This window comes from Sorex fumeus, unplaced genomic scaffold (genome assembly GCF_029834395.1).
Source record: "Sorex fumeus unplaced genomic scaffold, SorFum_2.1 ptg000006l, whole genome shotgun sequence".
In the NCBI taxonomy this organism is placed as follows: Eukaryota; Metazoa; Chordata; class Mammalia; order Eulipotyphla; family Soricidae; genus Sorex; species Sorex fumeus.
In genome coordinates, this window is record NW_026606063.1 from 4,323,456 (window position 1) to 4,344,229 (window position 20,774).

The 20,774-nt window shown below is 51.0% G+C and overlaps 1 protein-coding gene across 4 annotated transcripts in view; it reads right to left on the minus strand.

Annotated features, from left to right (window-relative positions):
• Positions 1-20,774, minus strand: part of LTBP1 (latent transforming growth factor beta binding protein 1) — a 190,680-nt gene that overhangs the window by 152,155 nt on the left and 17,751 nt on the right. For all 4 annotated transcript variants that reach the window (XM_056125232.1, XM_056125225.1, XM_056125219.1 and 1 more), the window contains exons 2-3: positions 8,637-8,861; positions 7,174-7,451 (exon numbers count right to left, since the gene is read on the minus strand). In XM_056125232.1, the coding sequence (XP_055981207.1) occupies positions 7,174-7,451; positions 8,637-8,861 (503 nt within the window). The remainder of the gene's footprint in view (positions 1-7,173; positions 7,452-8,636; positions 8,862-20,774) is intronic.

Consider the following 20,774-nt stretch of genomic DNA (forward strand, 5'->3'; position numbering starts at 1 on the left):
CACAGGTGGACATGGGCCAGGATGGCCTCAAACAGCACCAGAGATGACCAGACTCCCCGACGCTCACATAGTTCTCAGATGACGCTGAGGATAATGCTGGCACAGGCCCTGAAGGGAAGCCCAGATGGCACAGCAAGTGCCTGCTACGGACACTTCTCCCCAAACAGAGGCCAAACTGCACCCACCACCATCTGCACCCTCCCGCCCAAACTGTGGTCCTTGTCAAGTCTGGGGGCGGGGGGAGGGGGCTGATTTTCCCCAGTCACACCCCTGCAAAGGTGAAGAGTAAGTTCAGGAATGGGGGACCAGAAGCGGGAAGGGCAGCCTCCACCCCTGTGACGCAGCCTGGCTGGCTCGGCACAGCTCCCACACATGGACTTCTGCGTCAGAGAAGGCTGTGCAAAGTAGGTTTACAGGAATTCCTCAGGCACCACCTAGCCCCCATGATGCTGTCGGGGAAGGGGGTGTGTTTCTGGGGAAACAACAGAGGGAGGCAGCTGTGGAGCTGCATTGCATCAGAGCTTTGGGTCTCACAAGGGTCATGCTCACAGAGCTGGGTCGAGGAGATTTGGTGGAAATGGAGGACTGACGTGTGAGCACAAGTCAATGGTCCCAGAGTCATCTGTGAGACACTGAATTTCTTTTCCATCACCGGGAGATTTGGAAAGCCTGATGTCTGCCCTTTCTCCTTACGACTCCTCCACCTGTACTGTGCGGCCATGTGGGCCTCACGGCCTTCATATCTGTTCCCCTCCTTTCGCACTGGCTTCTGTGCGGTGGAAACCAAAAAAAAAAAATAGTTTTCTTCAAAGTTCTGTGTCAGAAGGATGGAGAGCATTGAAAGGACTTTCAGCCGTCGATGAGGACACACTTCACGTGGATGAGCTCACTTTCCTGTTAATGGCTCCATGATGCTTATTTATTATAACATTTTGACAGTAGCTAAGCACATATGTTTGGCACTCCAAAAATGTGTAGTGTGTGTGTGTGTGTGTGTGTGTGTGTTTATCTGTGTGTGTTTTCTGGTACTAAGGTTTGAGACTTAAGGATGTTATTAAACGTATCTCCCAAAAAATGACCTATCTCCAACTAAATCATCTTTTTCTCCAATGACCCACTCTGTTTCCATTTTCCTGGCGCAAAGAGAACAGTTGGACTGACTTCTGGAATCTCAGGCAGATCCAAACAGTCCTCTGTCACCATAAGTCAAATTTGACCTGGGTCATACTTGCATGACCAATAATTAAAGGAAAGAAAGGCTTTCCCCCATGATCTCAGCACTCCGTATCAAGCACCGGGTGTTTCTTAGGCCCATGATCCACTACAGAATCATTTCCTTTTGTAGGATATATATTAAGAGACTTCTCTCACTTGAGTGAAATATGATATGTGATATTCCAAGCATAGCTCTTTCGATTCCTCTTTGGGATACCCGAATAGCGTTCTCGTCCTGTTTTCATAGGGTCCAGGTCTCTGAAGCATATATTAGTTCAGGTTCCAACCTCCGTCGATGATCAAGAACCAGGGATGCTGTCTCGTTTGCCAAGGCATCGAAAATCAGATGGACTGGACGCGTAATGCGATTTAGAGATGACCGCTGGACTAGAGCTGTTACTGACTGGATTCCATGGGACATCAAAAGGACACATGAACACCCACCTACGAAATGGTCAGACTTCTTTGTCAAAACCATGAACAAACGGTTTAAGACTCTTCGTGTTCCTGGAGCAAGCAGACACCGTTGGGCTACACTAGCATGCAACAGGGAGTAATGGAAATATTACTGGCGCCTGCTCGAGCAAATTGAAGATGGATGGGATGACTAGTGACAAGTGATACGAGTGATATTAAGAGACTATCCCAGAGAAATAGGGCAGGGGTTTCCGTACTTGCTTTGCACATGGTAGGGGTGGGGGGCTCTAGTTTTATTCCTGGCTCTACATATGGTCTCCCAGCCAGTGCCAGGAGTCATTCTAAGCACAGAGCCAGAAATAGGTCCTAACCACCACCAGGTGTGGCGCAAAAAAGAGAACCAGAGGAAGAGAGAGACTTAATCTGAATTTGTTGCTTCTTTCAACTGCAGTGGGGATTTAATGGTGCAAACTATGAAAGTGTGTTTATGCACCATTTGATCTGATCTATGTTGGAATGCTATCCTAAAGGATCTTCTCATTCTCTCCCATTGCTTTAAGTTTTCCAGAATCTCTGCTGTTTCTCGTGAACTCAGGTGTTTATCGGTGGAAGGCTCTGCTCTTTTGGCATTTGCAATAACAAGGCCTGGAAACCCTGCGATTTTCTGCCCCATCCTGCAATCCTGGATCTAATTAAGGGCCGCGATCCTGTGTTCAACAAAGAACACAGATTGCACAACGAGGCCATGGCAAAGCCAGAGTGGATGCTGGACCCTGAACCCAGCCATGGGGATCTGAACAATTCCCAGAGAAGGTCTTTCCTGCCATCTGGTATCATTAGGTCACCAGGGAAGACTTTGCTTCCAACAATTGGGCAATCATCGAAGCCCGCTGGAAACAAAAACTCAGATGCCAAATAAGTTTCAGATTTAGGTCACCGTGAAAAGAATCACTTTCAAACAAAGGCCATCCTGTACAAAGGAGAGGGCGGGCCCAGTCAATGTCTCTGTCAGACAAAAAGAGATTGGAGGAGAACGATCTGAAGTTTGGCCTTTCCTCAGAGATGAGCATTAGCGTGGAGCTGTTCAAGTTCTCAGCACATTAAAAAGAACTTTTCCTAAAGTACCTGGCAATGAGTGGGAATGTAACTTCTAACTTGATCTATAACAGAGTGAGCTCAATGCAATGTTTTCCAAGCACGTCTAGGTACTATGATTTACTCCGCGTGGCACGGATGTCTCACTGCCGAAAGATAACTTGTCATTGACTTCACATTTTATTGACATGCCAAAAGCCATGTCACTGAGCCACCCATTTGTTCTATTATCTGATCCATTTCTTATAGTGCTTTCACAAAGCCTGGCTCAACCCAATGCACATAGGATCAATGCTATAAAAGATTTCTCTCTCCCTCTCCCTCTCCATCCCTCCTTTTCCATCCCTCTCTCTCTCCCTCTCTCTCTTTCTCTCTCCCTCCTTCTCCCTCTCTCTCTTCTCCCCCTCCCTCCCCTCTCTGTTTTGGGCCACACCTGGCGGTGCTCAGGAGTTACTCCTGGCTCTGCATCCAGGAATCATTCCTGGCAGGTCTCAGGGAACCATATGGGATGCCAGGGATTGAACCCAAGTTGGCCACATACAAGCACCTTACCCACTGTACTATCTCTCCACCACCAATGCTATAAAAGATCTTAAGAACAATAAATTACTTTCGAGCATCTGGAAAATGCCATGTCCCTTTCTAAATTCTCTCCAATCTCCCCACCAACCCCGACTTCATCCCATATCTGAGACTCTCTGAAGGGAAAAAACAAAAAACATTTCACATTTCTACACTTTTCCTTTGCCATACAAGCCAGAAAAATGTATTTGTTCTCATGAATTTACCTGCCAACACTCCATCTGTACTCACTAGACTCTGCATCTCCGGGCCGCCATCTTTCTCTCCATCTCTAGAATAGGAAGGAAATCCCTGATGGGTGTTTAAGGGGCCGTGACTCGAGTCAAGGATGGGACAGCTTAAACCAAGAGGAACAGCTACTCTGCCTTCACCTCCTAATCTCCCTGCCCTGCAGGGAGGTCACCAACGTGAGCACTTACCTGATTTCTTGTAACTTAGGGGTTGGGGGCCGGGTGGGCCCCCACCTGGTGGTGACCAGGGACTATTCATGGCACTGTGCTCAACAGTGACCCCTAGCAATCCTTCAGGGACCATAAGCAGTCCCAGGAATCATTCAAGACAAGCACCATAATCCCTGTCCCATTTGTCCAGCCCCGAGAGTCCGGAAATCAGACCCATCTGACCTCTGAAGCAAGAAACACACAGATCTCCACGTCAACAACATCCTTTACTTTGCACGAGTTGCTTCTGTTGCTTGTTGCTTGATTGGTTTGGCGGCCGCATCCGATGGTGGTTGGGGAGAACTCCCAGCACTGTTTGGGGTGGGGGTGGGGTCCTCAATGCTGGGACTCGAAACACGGGTGCTCTCTCCCTGACGCCGTCACAGTAGTTCTTCATCAAATCCTGAGGCTGGATTCTCCACAAAGCTCCTGCACCCACTGTTTTTCTTTCAACATGGCCTCATGGAGAGCCCAGCAAGCTACTGAGAGTATCCTGCATGGACAGAGCCTAGCAAACTCCCCGTGGCGTATTTGAGATGCCAAGTACAATAACTACAACAGGTCTCATTCCCCTCAAAGAGCCTCCAATCGTTGGGAAGAGAGGAATAAGAAGAGGCTGCTAAAATCTCAGGGCTGGGAGGAACAGAGACGTTACTGGTGCCCGCTCGAGTCATTCGACGATCAGTGGGATGACAGTGATACAGTGATGGCCTCATGGATGGGACAGGTTACTTCACAGCAGGGACGGGAGTGATTGCTTTTCCAGTCCCCTCCCAACTGCCATCCACACCCACCCAGCCCACGCATTCCCAAGATGAAACTTCAAATCACCTTTAGAAAATCAGTAGCGATCTTAGAGTTGCAGTGATCATATTCCGCAGAAAATTGTATACTTTCTTTTCAAGTCATGGGAACGTGAGCCCTTGCCCCCTTTCTCTCTAAAAACGGTTTCTTCTAACCTTCCCTATCTAACCTTCTAACCTTCCCGCTCAACGTCCTGACTCTGGCACATACCATCCGTGGCTCTCCCCTGGACACGCTCAATGAACACCAACTGCAGTGCTGGCGTCCGCTTGTTAAGTCACCGTCCCCTTTGTCCCCTGAGTCTGGTTTCCTGACCCCTCACTGTTTTTCCTCCACCCAAGCAGTTCTTGAAATTCCACCCCTGGGGAGTTTTCCTGAATGTAAATGGATGATGGTTCATATTAGTCTTTCCAGCCTCCTCCCCGCCCCTCACATCGTCCGTGGCCTAGTTATCAGAATATAACAGAATGATTTCTGCCCAAATGACTTCACATATGGCCTCTCAGGACAATACGCAAAGAGGCATTTATTGATAACTCCAGGGCACTAAAATCTCAATAGTTGAAACCTACGGTGACATTGAACTCCAAGCAAAGCAATGGCAAGTATTTATGTAGTTGTTCTTGTCTGAGTACCTCTGCTCCTGTAGATATACGTGCAAGCCATGATAGCGAGAAAGTATAATTACTTTCAAATATTTCTAAGGTAAAGGTAAAGGTAAAGGCCCTCCTGTTGATTGTCGATTTGCTCGAGCGGGCCCAGTAACGTCTCCATTGGAGACTTTGTTGTTACTGTGTCTGGCATATCGAATACTCTCATTTCTAGGGGATACTTTTTGTTTATTTGAGAGCCACACCTGGCAGAGCTCGGGGCCCTACTCTGCACTCAGGGCTTTGGCGGCAGGGAGGGGAACATAAGGATTCGATCTGTCCTGGATCAGCTGCATGGAAGTGTCTGGTCCTCTGTATTATCTCTCCAGCCTTTACAGAACACAGTTGAGATGCTCTAACTATTTGACAGTGCCTATTTTGGGTTTTTTGTTTGCTTTTGAATTTGTGTTTGGAGGCCATACCCAGTTACTCGGGAGTTACTCTTGGATCAACGCTCAGAGGTCACTCCTGTCAGTGATCCAAGGATCACGCAGTGCTAAGGATCAAACCTGGGTCTCCTGCACACACTCCAGCCTTCTGAGCTGTCTCCCAGGCCCAGTTGTGTCCTTTTAAAAATGTCGGATCATCCTAATTGTGTTAGTTAATTGGGCGATCACAGACCTACATCCATGTTTCTCGCCAATCTAAGAGGCCAGATCTAATCTAATAATATTTTCTGCAAGCAAGTCTTACTTTGGAACTATATTAGTGGCTGTCCAGGCAAAACGCAACAGGCATTAGCACAATGCTGGATCACTCAGAACATAAGCCAGAAAATTATCCACATAAGACCAGAATACTCCTCGAGTTGTGAGTATCTGGGTAACTCTACTGATCAACTGATCATCCAATTATCCAATTCCTTTTAGTTGTATAGTCTCTCTTAGGCTTAAAAGTAAATTGTTTGTTTTTAGTCTTTCTAGCTAGCAATCCTCTGCCTGCTATTTTACAAGCATAATTCATTTTCTATGACTTCATTTCCTTCTTCTTATTATTATTATTATTAGGGCTGGAGCGATAGCACAGCGGGTAGGGCGTTCGCCTTACAAGCGGCCAACATGGCCGACCCGAGTTCGATTCCTCCGCCCCTCTCGGAGAGCCCGGCCAGTTACCGAGAGTATTCGATATGCCAGACACAGTAACAACAAAGTCTCCAATGGAGACGTTACTGGGCCCGCTCGAGCAAATCGACGATCAACGGGAGGGCCTTTATTATTATTATTATCATCATCATCATCTGTGTTCCAACTTGGAAATTAAGGAGAAAGATTCTGGGCACAGGTTTTGAAAGGATCTGCTCTTCCCTTTCTCTGGGACCTACTGCAACTGGAAACACCCATCAAAGCAGTGGCACCAAACTGATCCTCCCTCCCCAGGGTCAGTGGGTGAGAGCAGCAGCGTCAGATCCACAGAACTTAACTTCACCTCCCCCCACCCAGGCCTGTCAAAACTCGCTCGTCACACACAAAACCCTGTCTTTACTTCTAGCCTAAATTCAAACCAATGATGCTTCCTCTCCAAGAAGCATTTGCTGATACCTGGCCTTCTGTTAAAAGAAGGAAAAGGTCCCTGTCACTGGCACCTCAGATCATCCCAGGCAAAGACCATCAGGGGGTTGAGCTTTCCTTGCCGTATTGAAACGACACGACATGGGCAGTCTCTGGTTTTCCCGTTTGACTCTGGCTCCCCTGGAAGCATCCCTTAACACCCGCAGAGCTTCGCGGCATGCATGGAGCAAATTTTCCCAGGTGGAGAGCTGCATGCACCCTTTAGGCTGGGCAGAGGGCCCTCTCATGCAGACACTCCGGCACAGAGAATGCGCGGCCAGCAGGAGAAGCCACAGGCAAGAACACTCCGGGCCAGAGCAGGCGCTGGCAGCATCGGGCCCTGCCCCTCGAGGGGACCGCCACCTCACTCCCTCCGTCTGTCTGATTCAGTTGCTACCTGGGGGAGGAGACAACACAGCTCACCTGGGCACCCACGGTTTCCTGGAAGCAGCGGCCCAGCTGCGTCTTGGCGGCCACGGGGTAGACGCGGGGAACCACCTGCTGGTGGGAGTACGTGGAATGCACCGCCTGAGTCTTCTGCACTGGCAACCCCGGGTAGGAGACCTGGGCCTGGCTGGGCTGGGCAGGGTCTTTCACCTTCTGGCCCGTGGAGCCGTCGATCCGCGACACCTGATGGAACTGCACGGACGCCTCGGGAGGGTGCTTCACGTGGATGTTGACTATGTTGGGAGGAAATTTCACTGCAACGAGCGGGAGACGGAGGTCATGAATCACGCGCATGGGCGGCAGCGAGACCGCCATGCCATCTGCCATCCACCACACCCACCCGCAGAGGGTTGCTTCCATACTCCGCATCCCTGCCTGCAGTCACAGAACATCCTACATTCTACACGCGTCGGCTGCATCTCGTGCATGTGCAGTGTATTCCTACATGTGCAGTGTCCAGAGCAGGTCATACATACAGAATAGAGCATGCCATCTTATGTCATTTTCACACTCACATCTACTGTTTTGCAACAGTCGGTACGACTCTTGGAAAGGGCACACCCCAAATCACTCGTCTGAGTCTCAACAGCTTGAAGACTAAAGAGGCCCTCAGAAGAGGAAATGGAAGCTCTTCACGAAAGCATGTGCAGAAGACAGAGATGCTTTTTTTTTTTCCTTCCTGGGGGAGCAAAAAGACTAGGAAATGCAGCTTCTGGCGATCAGAGCCGGGTGTGCCTTAGCAAATTCTCCTTCTCAAGAGTTGGGCCACTCTGGAATTCCTCGCCCTGCATCAATCACAGAAGCTGCAGGGTTTGCGTTCCAGCTTCAGAAGGAGACCAGCCGTTCCCCAGAGCGTAATCCTGTGGGTCTGAAACCCAGCACACGTTTCTCTGTGTGTCTCTGGGGTGTCCCGGGACACCCATCACCTGCCCCAGCACTGTGCGTACCGAGCAGAGCTTTACTTCTCGCGGGGTTGCCCATGAAACGTCACTGGCTGCCACTGACATTCAAGGGCTAAAGAATAACAGCTGCTTCTTTGTGCCTTTTTTTTTGGAATAAAAAAAAAAGCAATTTGCGCATGTAGAAGAGATTTCAGGTTTAAAAGAATGAATCCGGGACAGAACTCCTGAGTTCCTAGTGGCCCCACTCACTCCCTGTCCAGATAGAGAAATGGAGGAACCACGGGGCTGGAAAACCAAGCCCTACAAATTGTCCTCGCCAAGCCTTGCAGGTGCCCTCACTCCTCAGCTCGGGCCAGGCCAGCACCCCGCTCCGTGCCCTCTCGATTGCAGGCACGCCCAGAATAGCACCAGGCCCCCGGGCCGGCTCCAAGCGGGACAGAGAGATTCCTTTCTCTGGGCTCCCTTCCCTAGGAGCCAACGCCCTTTGACCCAGGAAGCAGTGCCACCACACCCGGGGCAGCGGCTCTGCTGGCTTACCTTTGACTCCTTGCTGGCTGGTCATGGTAAGAGGCAAAGTGTGCGTGGAGTGGACGACGTGCGTGCCCAGCGCCTTGCTGGCTGGCTGGGCGTGCGGGTACCGCTTGGGCACGCGGGCGCCGTGCACTGGGATCTGGCAGAGCTTGCCCGTGAAGTCGGGAGAGCACTGGCACTTGTCCCTGGAAGTACACTGGCCGCCATTCATGCAGGGGAGGTGACAGATGACTGAAAGGCAGAGCATATGGGAGACCGGGTCAGTTTCTCAAAGGACACAATGAGGTCAGCCAGCCACGCGCGCCCAGAGCCCGCCCAGCTCACGGCACGCCCACGGGAGACAGGGCCAAGTGCAGAACGTGCCCCAACAGCCCATTTTTCATGCTTGTCCCTTCCAGCTGAGGCCACCTGGCCCTCACTGGCTTGTGGGAAGGAGGGATCACAGAGAGAGAAGACACATTGGCGGCCACTCAGCCCCCATGCCCAGGAGGACACCCCCAACCGCCCTCCGCTGAGCGGCCGCCGGACCATCTTCAAGTCTCAGCACCCAGGACAAGACCTGGCACAATGCAGACGTTAAAGGATCCTCCCCACCCAGAGGCCTCCAGGAGCCAACGACAGAGCCTGGAGTGCGCGCAGACATGTGTTTCCTGGGAGTGCGAGGCAGAGGATGGGAGTCACAGGTTCCCTGCTCCTGTGCAAGCAAGATCACCATGCAACACAATAAGTCCCGGGGAACGTATTCAGAAAACCGAGAGATCAAAGGCTGTGCTGGGCGGGGGATTTTCAGAGGCATTTTCAACTCCATCCCCAGACACCCTCTTTATCACCAAGCGATTCTTCCTGTCTGCCTGTGAATAGAACCGGAGCACAGGACTGGGGGCCAGGCAGAGAGAAAGCAGAGAGGCCACAGCCAGGACCCGGACAGAGAGCAGAAAACGCAGGTGAAGGAAAAACGCATCCCTGAGCCCCTGGTCCCAAGCCACGCACGGGGCACTGCAAACATACCCTCCTGGCGCTGGATAAGAGACGCCTCCCCCGCTTCAATGTCCACATTGCCAGTGTGGGAAATCCGGGACCCCCAAGACTGCATCCCAGGGTGCTGGGAGCTCATGCAGACGAGAGGTGCTGGGCTGGGACTGCGCCCCCACACTCCCAGGGCTCTGCTGCAAAGGGGGACCAGGCACGAACAAAGCCGGGCTGGGGGCCGAAAGGCTGCATCCCACCATCCCGCCAGACTCCGCAGACCCCAAGATCACCGCTCACTGCCCAACACCACGTGTCAGAAGCAGCTTCGTGCGCCCCCATCAGAGGGTGTGTGTGTGCCAATGGCACGCTGGGAAGACGGGCACAGCAGGAGGTGGCCGTCTCTCTCCTTTCCCAGTTCTCGGAGCTCCCAGCACGCCAGGCTAGTTTCCTGAGCACAGGCCCTTCTGCCCAAGAGACCCTAAAAACAACCATTGCAAAGGCATTCGGGGACAATCCAGGCTTCTCTGTCGTTCACAGACATGCCGACACAGATGTGACCGGCCACTCGACTCTCCCATTTTCCCCCTTGGAGCGTCAGTGCAGGGGGTAGGGCACGGGCCTTGCATGTGGCCACCCAGCGTTGGATCCCCGGCCCCCGCTATGGGCCAGGAGTGATCCCTGAGTGCAGAGCCAGGAGCAGCTGTGCTTGGAAACTGCCTACAACCAAGCCTCGGTGGCCCACTCACATACTCAGAGGCCCCCAGCCCCCAGACACACACCTGCCACCGCTGGTACCCAGGGGGCGGAAGCAACCTCAGACACACCTGCCACAGCTGGTACTCAGGGGCGGAACCTCACCTCCAAGGTGAAATGGAAGAGATGCTCCTATGGCAGGAGGCTGTGTGGGGAAGAAGAGTAACGGGAGCGATGATCAATGGGCCCTCAGATGGAGCTCGTGGGGTAGGACTGAGGCTGATGTGTCTCCCTCAGCCGACAAGAACACAGTACAGGCTGGCCGGGAGCCAGAGCAGGGCCTGGACCAGGCTCCCAACAAAGTCCTCATGCCACAAAGCAGAGGCGGGGGCAAGGACTGTGGGAAGCCAAGAGCCCTCTCATAGACCCTGGCCGTGGTTCCCATGTTAGGGACGTTGGTGACAGTCTCCCAGGACTTCCTAACCTCAGCCCTCAGCAGAGACCTGATCTATAGCCACATACATCAGGCTGACAGTTATCTTATCTGACCTTATCTATAATAACCTCCAGGATGCATCCACTGCCCTAAGACCCTTTGATATACAAATGTAAAGCTCAGGATGCAGCTACTGCCACAAGACCCTTTGATGTACAAATGTCTACCTTGAATGCTAGGTAAAGCCCCTGTGGCTGACCTTACCATGTATGGTTATATTGCTTCTGCTCTGACTGGGCTGCCCCAGACCCTATATAAACAGCCTGTAGCCCTCAATAAAGTTCTGTCCCTTTTTCTCTCTGTTTCTAAACTGCACTCTGTCTCTTGTGTCTTGTGTTCATTCGGTCGGTCCTTCCCTGCACCTACGGATCCTAGGGCCACCTCTGCGGGCCGGAGAGTGGTTAGTGGGGCTCCCCGCAACTGGCGCCCATGCGGGGTGGTGTCTGGGAGATGACTGCCGAACTCCCCTTCAGGAAGCGGTGACCACCAGCTTGGCAACGTGTAACTATCCAATCGGTGCACACCTGCTCCTGGTCAGGAGCCAATGGGGCTCTGACCTGCCATACCCGGAGCCTGGCAGCCACACCCACAAACCGCCTCCAACGCCATATAAGCTTGTTAACGCCATATAAGCCATGATCCAGAGACTCACAAATAAATCTCGCAGGAGAGCCACAAGCTGCAGAGATGCTTCCCGATCCCAAAGTGGTCTCCAGTTGTATCACCCAATTGAAATTTTTACAACCCCTGGAGCACACGGCCATATTCGTAGCTGCATGAGGTTTTATACTCTACTCTACGTCTACAGATCTACCAAGAGTAGCACACCACAATTGAAGGGGGTAAGGTAGAAGGCAGCCGATATCAATCCAAAAATTGCTCGATTTGCTCGAGCGGGCCCAGTAACGTCTCCATTGGAGACTTTGTTGTTACTGTGTTTGGCATATCGAATACTCTCAGTAGCTTGCCGGGCTCTCCGAGAGGGGTGGAGGAATCGAACTCGGTTCGGCCATGTTGACCGCTTGTAAGGCAAACGCCCTACCCGCTAGCACACAAGGCTCAACGTGTAACAGCATGATAGTAATCTCTTATACAAGGGATATAAGGGCTTAATGAATCTAGGATGACATACAACAATCTTCACACATTTTCTTTTAAGAAAACTTTTGGGATCATTTTTAATGCCTTATTTGTAAAAAGCAATACAAACTAAATTATTTAGGACCTGCTTTTGGGACAGGCTTAAGGGATGGGGGGAAAACTTAAAATAATGTTGGTGGGAAGCTGTTATGGTGGTGGGATTAGTGTTACAATTTACTATTTTATAAAAAATGAAATAAAATTGGGAGAAAAATAATAATAATTTTTAAAAACTGGGGGGCTAGAGCAATAGCACTGTGGGTAGGGCGTTTGCCTTGCACGCAGCCGACCCAGGTTCAATTCCCAGCATCCCTATGGTCCCCCAAGCACCGTGAGGAGTAATTCCTGAGTGCATGAGCCAGGTGTGACCCAAGTGTGCATCGCCGGGTATGACCCAAAAAGCAAAAAAAAAAAAAAAAAGAGGGGGGCTTTCTTTTCTTTCATCCCTTTGTGTGCAATCACTCAGGTCTGGTTTGTGAGCGCTCCAGGGCACCTTTCCACAAGTTCCTTCATATCCTCTTGGTACTATGGGTGCCTGAGTCTTCACAATGGAGGGTTTTTAAGTAGCTGCTGAATCAGAATCTGTCTCTCAGAACGCCCGCAGCCCGCTGACCCCAGAGCAGTGTGAGCTCAAGTCTGGGCCAAGGACGACTGGGAAAAACTTTCACTTCAAGGAAGAGCAAGTGGAAGATAAGGAAAGGATCCTCGTGGCTTCTGCAAAGCCACAATAGTGGGGAAGGTCACTTCTAGAGATAAGTCAGCTGTCAGCTGCCAAGGTTACATTATCTCTCTTCTCTCTCCTCTGGGCTTTGTGTTTTTGTTGTTTTTTTAAAATTTTTATTAGTGAAACACCCTGAGGTACAGTTGTAGACTTACAATTTTTTGTGCTTGGGTTTTGATTATACAATGATCCAATACCCATGCCTCCACCAGTGCCCATTTCCCACCATCATGGGTCCCAGTGTCCCTCCCACCCCCCACCCCCCCATCCCACCCTGCCTCTGTGGCAGGGCATTCCCTTTTGTTCTCTCTCTCCTTTTGGGTGTTGTGGTCTGCAAAAGAGGCATTGAGTGGCAAACATGTTCAGTCCATAGTCTACTTTCGACATGCATCTCCCCTCCTGGGAGGATCCTCCAAACATCCTTTATTTGGTGCTCCCTTCTCTATCTGAACTGCCTTTTCCTCTAGGATACCCGGCTGGCCTCTAAGTTATGGAGTAATCCTCCTGGTGCTGATCTCAGCTATTCTTGGGTATTAATCTCATACTTTGTTACTTTATATCCCCCAGATGAATGCAATCTTTCTATGTCTATCCCTCTCTTTCTGACTCATTTCGCTTAGCATGATACTTTCCATATTGTACCACTTGTATGTAAATTTCATGACTTCATCTTTTCTAAGAGCTACCTAGTACTCCATTGTGTAGATGTACCAAAGTTTCTTTAACCAGTCATCTGTTCTTGGGCATTCAGGTTTCTTCCAGTTTCTGGCTATTGTAAAGAGTGCTGCAATGAACAAACAAGTGCAGATGTCACTTCGACTATACATTTTTGCCTCTCTGGGATATATTCCCAGGAGTGGTATTGCTGGGTCAAATGGGAGCTCAGTTTCTAATTTTTGGAGAATCGTCCATACTGTTTTCCAGAAGGGCTGAACCAGTGGACATTCCCACCAACAGTGAAGGAGTGTCCCTTTCTCGCCACATCCACGCCAGCATCGGTTGCTTTTGTTCTTTTGAATGTGGGCCAGTCTCTGAGGTGTGAGATGGTATCTCATTGTGGTTTTGATCTGCATCTCCCTGATGATTAATGATGTAGAGCATTTTCTCATGTGTTTTTTTGCCATTCGAATTTCTTCTTTGAGAAAGTTTCTGTTCATTTCATTGCCCCATTTTTGGATGGGGTTGGATGTTTTCTTCTTGTGGAGTTTAACCAGTACTTTGTATATCCTTGATATCAACCCCTTGCTGGATGTGTATTTGGCGAATATCCTTCCCCATTCTGTAGACTGTCTTTGTATTTTGGTCACTGTTTCTTTGGAGGTACAGAAGCTCCTTAGTTAGAGATAGTCCCATTTGTCTATCTCTGTTTTCACTTGCTTGGCCAGTGGCGTAACATCTTTGAAGATACTGTTCGCTTCAATGTCGTGGAGGGTTTTGCCAACCTTTTCTTCAATGTACCTTATGGATTCCGGTCCGATGTTGAGGTCTTTAATCCATTTTGATCTTACTTTTGTACATGGTGTTAGGCATAGATCTGAGCCCATTTTTTGGCATGTAGCTGTCCACTTTTGCCAGCACAATTTGTTAAAGAGGCTTTCCTTGCTTCCCTTCACATTTCTTGCTCCCTTATCAAAGATTCGATGATCATACGCTTGGGGGGAGATGTCAGTATATTCAACCCTGTTCCATTGGTCTGCAGCTCTGCCTTTGTTCCAGTGCCATATTGTTTTAATTTCCTCTGGGCTTTGAATACGGCAGGGAAAGGCATTGATGTTCATATCTTCCTAATATACTCCTCCCCCAAGCCTGGAGACATTCCATTATCCTGGAAAAAAACCCTTGGACAAGGGATTCCCCGTTTCTCTGACTCGTGCTTCTTCACTTGAGGTCAACACTGAGGCCTGAACTGCTTCCAGGTCACAGGGCTGTCCTGCGGCTGAAGGCAGGTGGTCTGTTCAAAGCCATTGGCTACGACATCTCCATGAGGGGGTGACAGGAACAGAACGGGGGATCCTCTAGGAGCAGCTTGACGATGAGTCAGGTCATGGGACCCGACTGCATCCACTACCTGTGGCTCCTCTGTTGCTGAGCCCACAGGAGGGCTGCTGGGGAGACCCCAGAGATATTACACGGGTCACAGTGCTCGCCCTGCATGTGGCCAGCCCCAGCTTAAAGCCCGGGTTCTCCTGAGCACGGGGCCAGGAAGAGGCCCACACCATCAGGTGTGCCCCCACCACCCCCCAAAAAAGTTGATTCATGAGAAACACCAGGAGTAGGATGTTCAAACATCAACTTGACACCTGCCTTACTCAAACAGGGTTTTATCTCTGGATATTTCTACCACTATAATAGGCTCCAAATGACAACTTTGGACTTGGAATCATGAACTAAGATTCCCCTCACCGCGGCTCACGGCTTCGATCTCCCTTGCTGAAGCTGCCTCCTCAAACAGGTATTTACCAGAGTCTCGCTGTTACGAGGTTTTAAGACCACATTTGTCATGCTGATGAAAGTATCTGTGTAGGTTTCCTGCTCACCCCGGTTGGCCTGGGTGGCACACATCCATCGCAGTCTCTTTCCTGTCAAGAAGTTTGTGAGCGCTCTGTAACGGGGCTGCGAAGGGGCTGATAAGCATCTTCTCACGGGAGCTCTGGGTATTTTTGCTTCATCCCTTTACGCTTCCTTATTTGATTCAGCCCATGTGGAGTTTCTGCCGCCGTAGAAATACGGGTCTGAGCTTATCATGCCTCAGAACTGGCTCTCTTCATCCCCAGCCTTGTGTGAAGCTGCCGTGTCTACTCTTCAGATGAACCATGAGGGGCCTGAGCGATAGCACAGCAGGTAGGGCATTTGCTTTGCACATGGCTGACCCAGGTTCGATTCCCAGCATCCCATAGGGTCCCCCAAGCACCGCCAGGAGTGACTCCTGAGCGCAGAGCCAGGAGTAACCCCTGAGCATCGCTGGGTGTGACCCCCTCCCTAAAAAATAGATGAGTCAGGGTGGGGATGACAGGTGGGAGAGAGTACAGCAGGGGAGACATTCGTCTTGTGAGAAGCTGACCTAGTTTCCATCGGCAGCACCACATAGGTTGCCTCAAGCACCCACACGGGATCCTGGAGGGCAGAGCTAGGACTGAGCCGTGAACACAGTACATCACCCCCCACCCCCACACACACACCAAAAAAAGCAGTCCTGGTCGCAAACCTTATACAGTTTGCCCCTATTTTTCTTAATTTTGCAGTGCCGGGTGGAAGCCAGGGCTTCCACTCTGCTCTCAACCCCTTACAGCAGGGGCGTGCAGGGGCTCTGACCCTTCCTTCACAAGGGCACCCCGTAGGAAAGCCCTTCTCAGCCAGGGCCCCCAGGGCATTCTGTGACATCACCACTGGGGGCTAGAGGCCAACCCAGTGGGGAGGGGCGCAGGAGGGAACAGAGTCGAAGGGGGCCACATCGGGGAAAGGCTGGGGATCGTGCTCCCAGCCAAGCACACCGACCTTCTCAGAGTCTCAGAGCTATGTCCTCATGACCGTCTCAGCCCAGTCACAGACTCTCGGTCCCCTTCAGGTTCCGCCCAGCCCGGTGACCCCTCTGCTCCCACGTTCTCCTTCATTCTGGTCACACCCGCACCCGAGTGTGATCTGAGAACACGTGCCATGTGCATGTTCCCTCCCTACCCAACGCCTCACACCAGCCCAGCCTCTCGGCACCTGGCCACAGTCAGCCCACACACAGCACGGAGCTGCCACTGGGTGGGGCCATTCCTGGGGGAAGACCCCTGGTCTCTGGGCACCTGTCTATCACCAGAGCTAAGAAACGGGTGGTCACTTGGCAGGCAAGAAATGAAGGGTTGGCTTCTCCTCAGGCCTGTGTTCTCTCCTGAACACATACATCGCTTGCTTGTCCCTATGGAAGGGTCGGACTCCAGCTGAATCTAACAAAGACAATGTTTATGAGAAACAGCCTCGTTCCTGACGCCCCATTCGCTCTCAACGGAACGACCATCTCCGAATGCAACAGCTATGTGTACCTAGGTCGAGAAGTCAACTGATGAATGACCTGGCACCCGAGCTGCGCAGGAGGAAGAGAGCGGCTTGGAACGCCTTCAAGAGCGTCGAAGAAATAGCTAAGAGGATGAAGAACCTCGGACTTCGGGCACATCTCTTCGGTTCCACTGTTCCTCCTGCATTAACATACGCCTCAGAGACCTGGGCCCTATGCAAACACGATGAGAACGCTATTCGAGTGTCCCAAAGAGGAATCGAAAGAGCTATGCTTGGAGTATCACGCAGATGCCATTGGGCTACATTAGCACGCGACAGGGATGAATGGAGACGTTACTGGCGCCCGCTCGAGCGAATCGATGAATAACGAGACGTCAAGTGATCAAGTGAATTTTTCTTTTCTTTTCCTTTTTTTTATTGAATCGCCATGAGATAGTTACAAAGCTTTCCTGTTTGAGTTTCAGTCATACAATGATCCAACACCCATCTCTCCACCCGTGCACATCTTCCACCAATGTCCCCAGTATCTCCCACACCTCCATCCCATCCCATCCCTCCCCCTGCCTCCATGGCAGACAATTTCCCCCACACTCTCTCCCTACTTTTGGGCACTATGGTTTGCAATACAGATCCTGAGAGGCCATCACGCTTGGTCTTTTATCTACTTTCAGCACACGTCTCCCGTCCCTATGTTTTCTTGCTTGTTTATTTCCACTCTTAGAAGCCTGTGTTCTTTCTCTGACACACCCCATCTCTCACCTCACATCATTCTAAATAAGTTTCGAGAAAAACTTTCTTTCTTCACAAAGAGAAAGAAAACAGAGATTTTTGAAAGCTAATAAAGAATGAGCACCTGAATGTTTTACATTATGTTTTACATGTTTTATACAATATATGACTTTTTTAAGTTGGAAAGCCAGCTGAATGCCAAGCTCTAAAGGTCTCCAGTTTCTCTACTATCTCTAAACGTCGTCTCATCTGACTCAAAGCTGACCATCAATATTATATCCGTGATAGGCTTTGAGTCCTTCCAAATGACCCAACTGAATATTCCTAAAAACCACACTTGGTCCTTTTTTTCTCTGCACTCAACTTTGATCAGTTTAGGTAACATACAACTAAGTGACTTAATCTTCTACTAGCAACACCCATTGGAGCACTGATGGAGGGGAACTCCAGGGGGGCGGACTCTTTCTTGTGACCATTAGGGCTGGTCATCGGGTCACTGTAAAGGACAGGAGAAGCTAGCTCAGTGGGAAAATCAGTGAGTCTGGTGGCGGCGGCTGACAGCACCTCTCCCACAGGCTGCTGGGAGAACATCCCGCGTCCAACGCTAACGCCATTCAGAGCCACGAGCTTCAACACTGCTGAGACGGGCCAAGACGTCACCTTCGATTTCACTTAAATAACTCGATCTGTCAAGCTCAGGTTATTAAAATAGGCCCCTCCATTCCTCAGGGCTCCATATAGTCGCCAAATCCGGAACATTCCATTAAATCAGGACAATATGTATCAAGACTGACTTCCTGAAGATAATTCCTTCTAATCCCCAGGACGGGACAGGGGTATGTTTCTAATTAACTCTCTGGAGATGCAGCTCAGACCCGGACCCCGAGACTCCTGAAATAACCAAGTGGCTCCTTTGACACCCAGTTACCACAACAGAACACCCCGAGGTCTAGATTCCGTGCGGGATAAGAGACCTGAGGAAGGAGAAAAGGGAAACGACCCTGATTAATCAGAATGAGGAAAATGGCCACAACGTTCTGGCAATTTTCCTAAATCAACCAGGGGTTGAATCATCAGGGAGATTCCGTGGGCCCACGGAGACCCATGCACCCCACTATGCCCAAGTTCTTTTCTCCTTTCCCTTTTAAGGCCAGTCCGCCAGGAGGGAGGAAACTAGAGAACGTGGTTTCGATCACCAGGCACAGCGATCAGACAATGATTTATTCCACGGCTATAAATCGCGGCGCTGTCACCAACTCTGATCATTTCTCCGCCGTGCGGACGACGCCACGAAACGACCCGGGTTGGCTCCAAGTGAAGCGGGGAGGTTGAGGGCAGACCCGGTCCGGACAGTTACGGGAAAGCACCGAGCTGTGCGGTGGCTTCTGAAGCCAGGCTGCCCGGCAGAGCTCTCTCCCACAGCCCTGGGGACAGAGGAGGTCTGGTCCCCATTACACCTGAGGGGAGGGGCTCGGCCAGCTCGTTTTCCTGCACCATCCACGGCAAAGCGTTTTCCTGAGTTTACTCCTGAAACTCTATTTCTTTTTTTTTTTCTTTTTCTGCTTTTTGGGTCACACTCGGCAATGCACAGGGGTTACTCCTGGTTCATGCACTCAGGAATCACTCCTGGCGGTGCTCGGGGGACCCTATGGGATGCTGGGAATCGAACCCGGGTCGGCCGCGTGCAAGGCAAACGCCCTACCCACTGTACTATCACTCCAGCCCCAAAACTCTATTTCTTTTCTTTATCGGCCTGAGAGGTTAAAACAGCTTTATCACAATTTACATTTTCTTATTGAAAACGCTTTTGTTTAGGAAAGAGGCCCAAATAATAGTAATTGTAGCACTGTCCTCCCGTTGTTCATCGATTTGCTCGAGTTGGCACCAGAAACATCTCCATTGTGAGACTCGTTTTTACTGTGTTTGGCATACTGAATACGCCACAGGGAGCTCGCCATGTTCTGCCGTATGGGCGGGATACTCCGGGTAGCTTGACGGACTCTCCAAGAGGGGCAGAGGAATCGAACCTGGGTCGGCCGTGTGCAAGGTAAATGCCCTACTCACTGTGCTATCACTCCAGCCCTATAATAATAGTAATAATAATACTAACAACAACAATAGTAATAATAATAATGCTTCCCAGGTGTAATAAAATCACCTTCCTCTGGAGTTTTGTTTGTCTGGGGGGAGGGAAAGGAGCTCCCAGGTCCTGTCCAGGGGAGCCAGGGCCACTCCCAGTGACCGTGACCACCCCACCAGACACCGCACTGCGTGGTCCAGCGAGCAGAAGCAGGGAGCCTGAGGGGAGCCTCCTGTTGAACCCAGAGCTCACAGCCCTGACACGGCGCGGCTCAGGCAGCTGGTCTCCTGGGTGAAGGCATAGCCAGAGCGGGAGAGGCACCCTCTCCTCTGCGTCCTGCCGCACCCCACCCCATCACCCGCTCAGCCTGCAGTGCTCTCTCTGAGGGACCACCAGGGCTGTCCATGGTGCCCCCATACACGGGTCAGCACACGTGCCCACGGAGCCTCTGGTTCTGTCTTGGCCCACTCCAGGCTGCTCTGTCGTGCACAGGCGGTGGCCAAGCCTGGCCAGAGGTCCCCCCTTCTCTCACACCAGATCAGATCCACAACAGCCTTCCTGAACTTTCTGCATATGTCCACAGCCATTTCTGACTCCCGTGACACTTCCAGTGGGTCTTTCCAGGGCGGAGAGACCACCCTGCTCTGTGCAGGGAGTTGGGTGGTCACCCCCCCAGGACTTCGGGGTGACCGTGTCATGGAGTTGATGGGGAGAATGGAAGCGCCCTTCCAACTCCTGGACATAAAGTCTGAAAAATTCCAGATCCACTGGGGGAAAAAATGGAATGCCCATTTTTCCTGCACCCCACTCTGGCCCCCTCGGTACTTTGAGGCCCTAGAGGATCCTGCTCCCTCTCCTGCCCCCCACCAGGTCCTCCCTGCAGAGAAGATTCCCCCCATACCCACATCCCTGCCTCTGGAACTCTCTAAGAAGGATCCCAAAAATAACAGCAGTTTGGGGGCTGGAGAGATAGCCCACCGAGTAGGGCATTTGCCTTGCACGCAGCCAACCCCAGTTCGAATCCCAGCATCCCATAGGGTCCCCCGAGCACTGCCAGGAGTGATTTCTGAGTGCAGAGCCAAGAGGACACCTGAGCATCACTAGGTATGACCCAGAAAAGCAAAAAAAAAGAAAGAAAGAAAGAAAGAAAGAAAGAAAGAAAGAAAGAAAGAAAAAAATAGAAAAGAAAGAACTGCAGTTTGGAGGAACTTGCATGGGGCCACCAACCCCTGAGTCAAACCCTGCAGCTTCTCACGGGACACGGGCTTTCTCCTGGCTGAGTGTCATGTTGTTTGAGATTCCAAACGGCCCCGA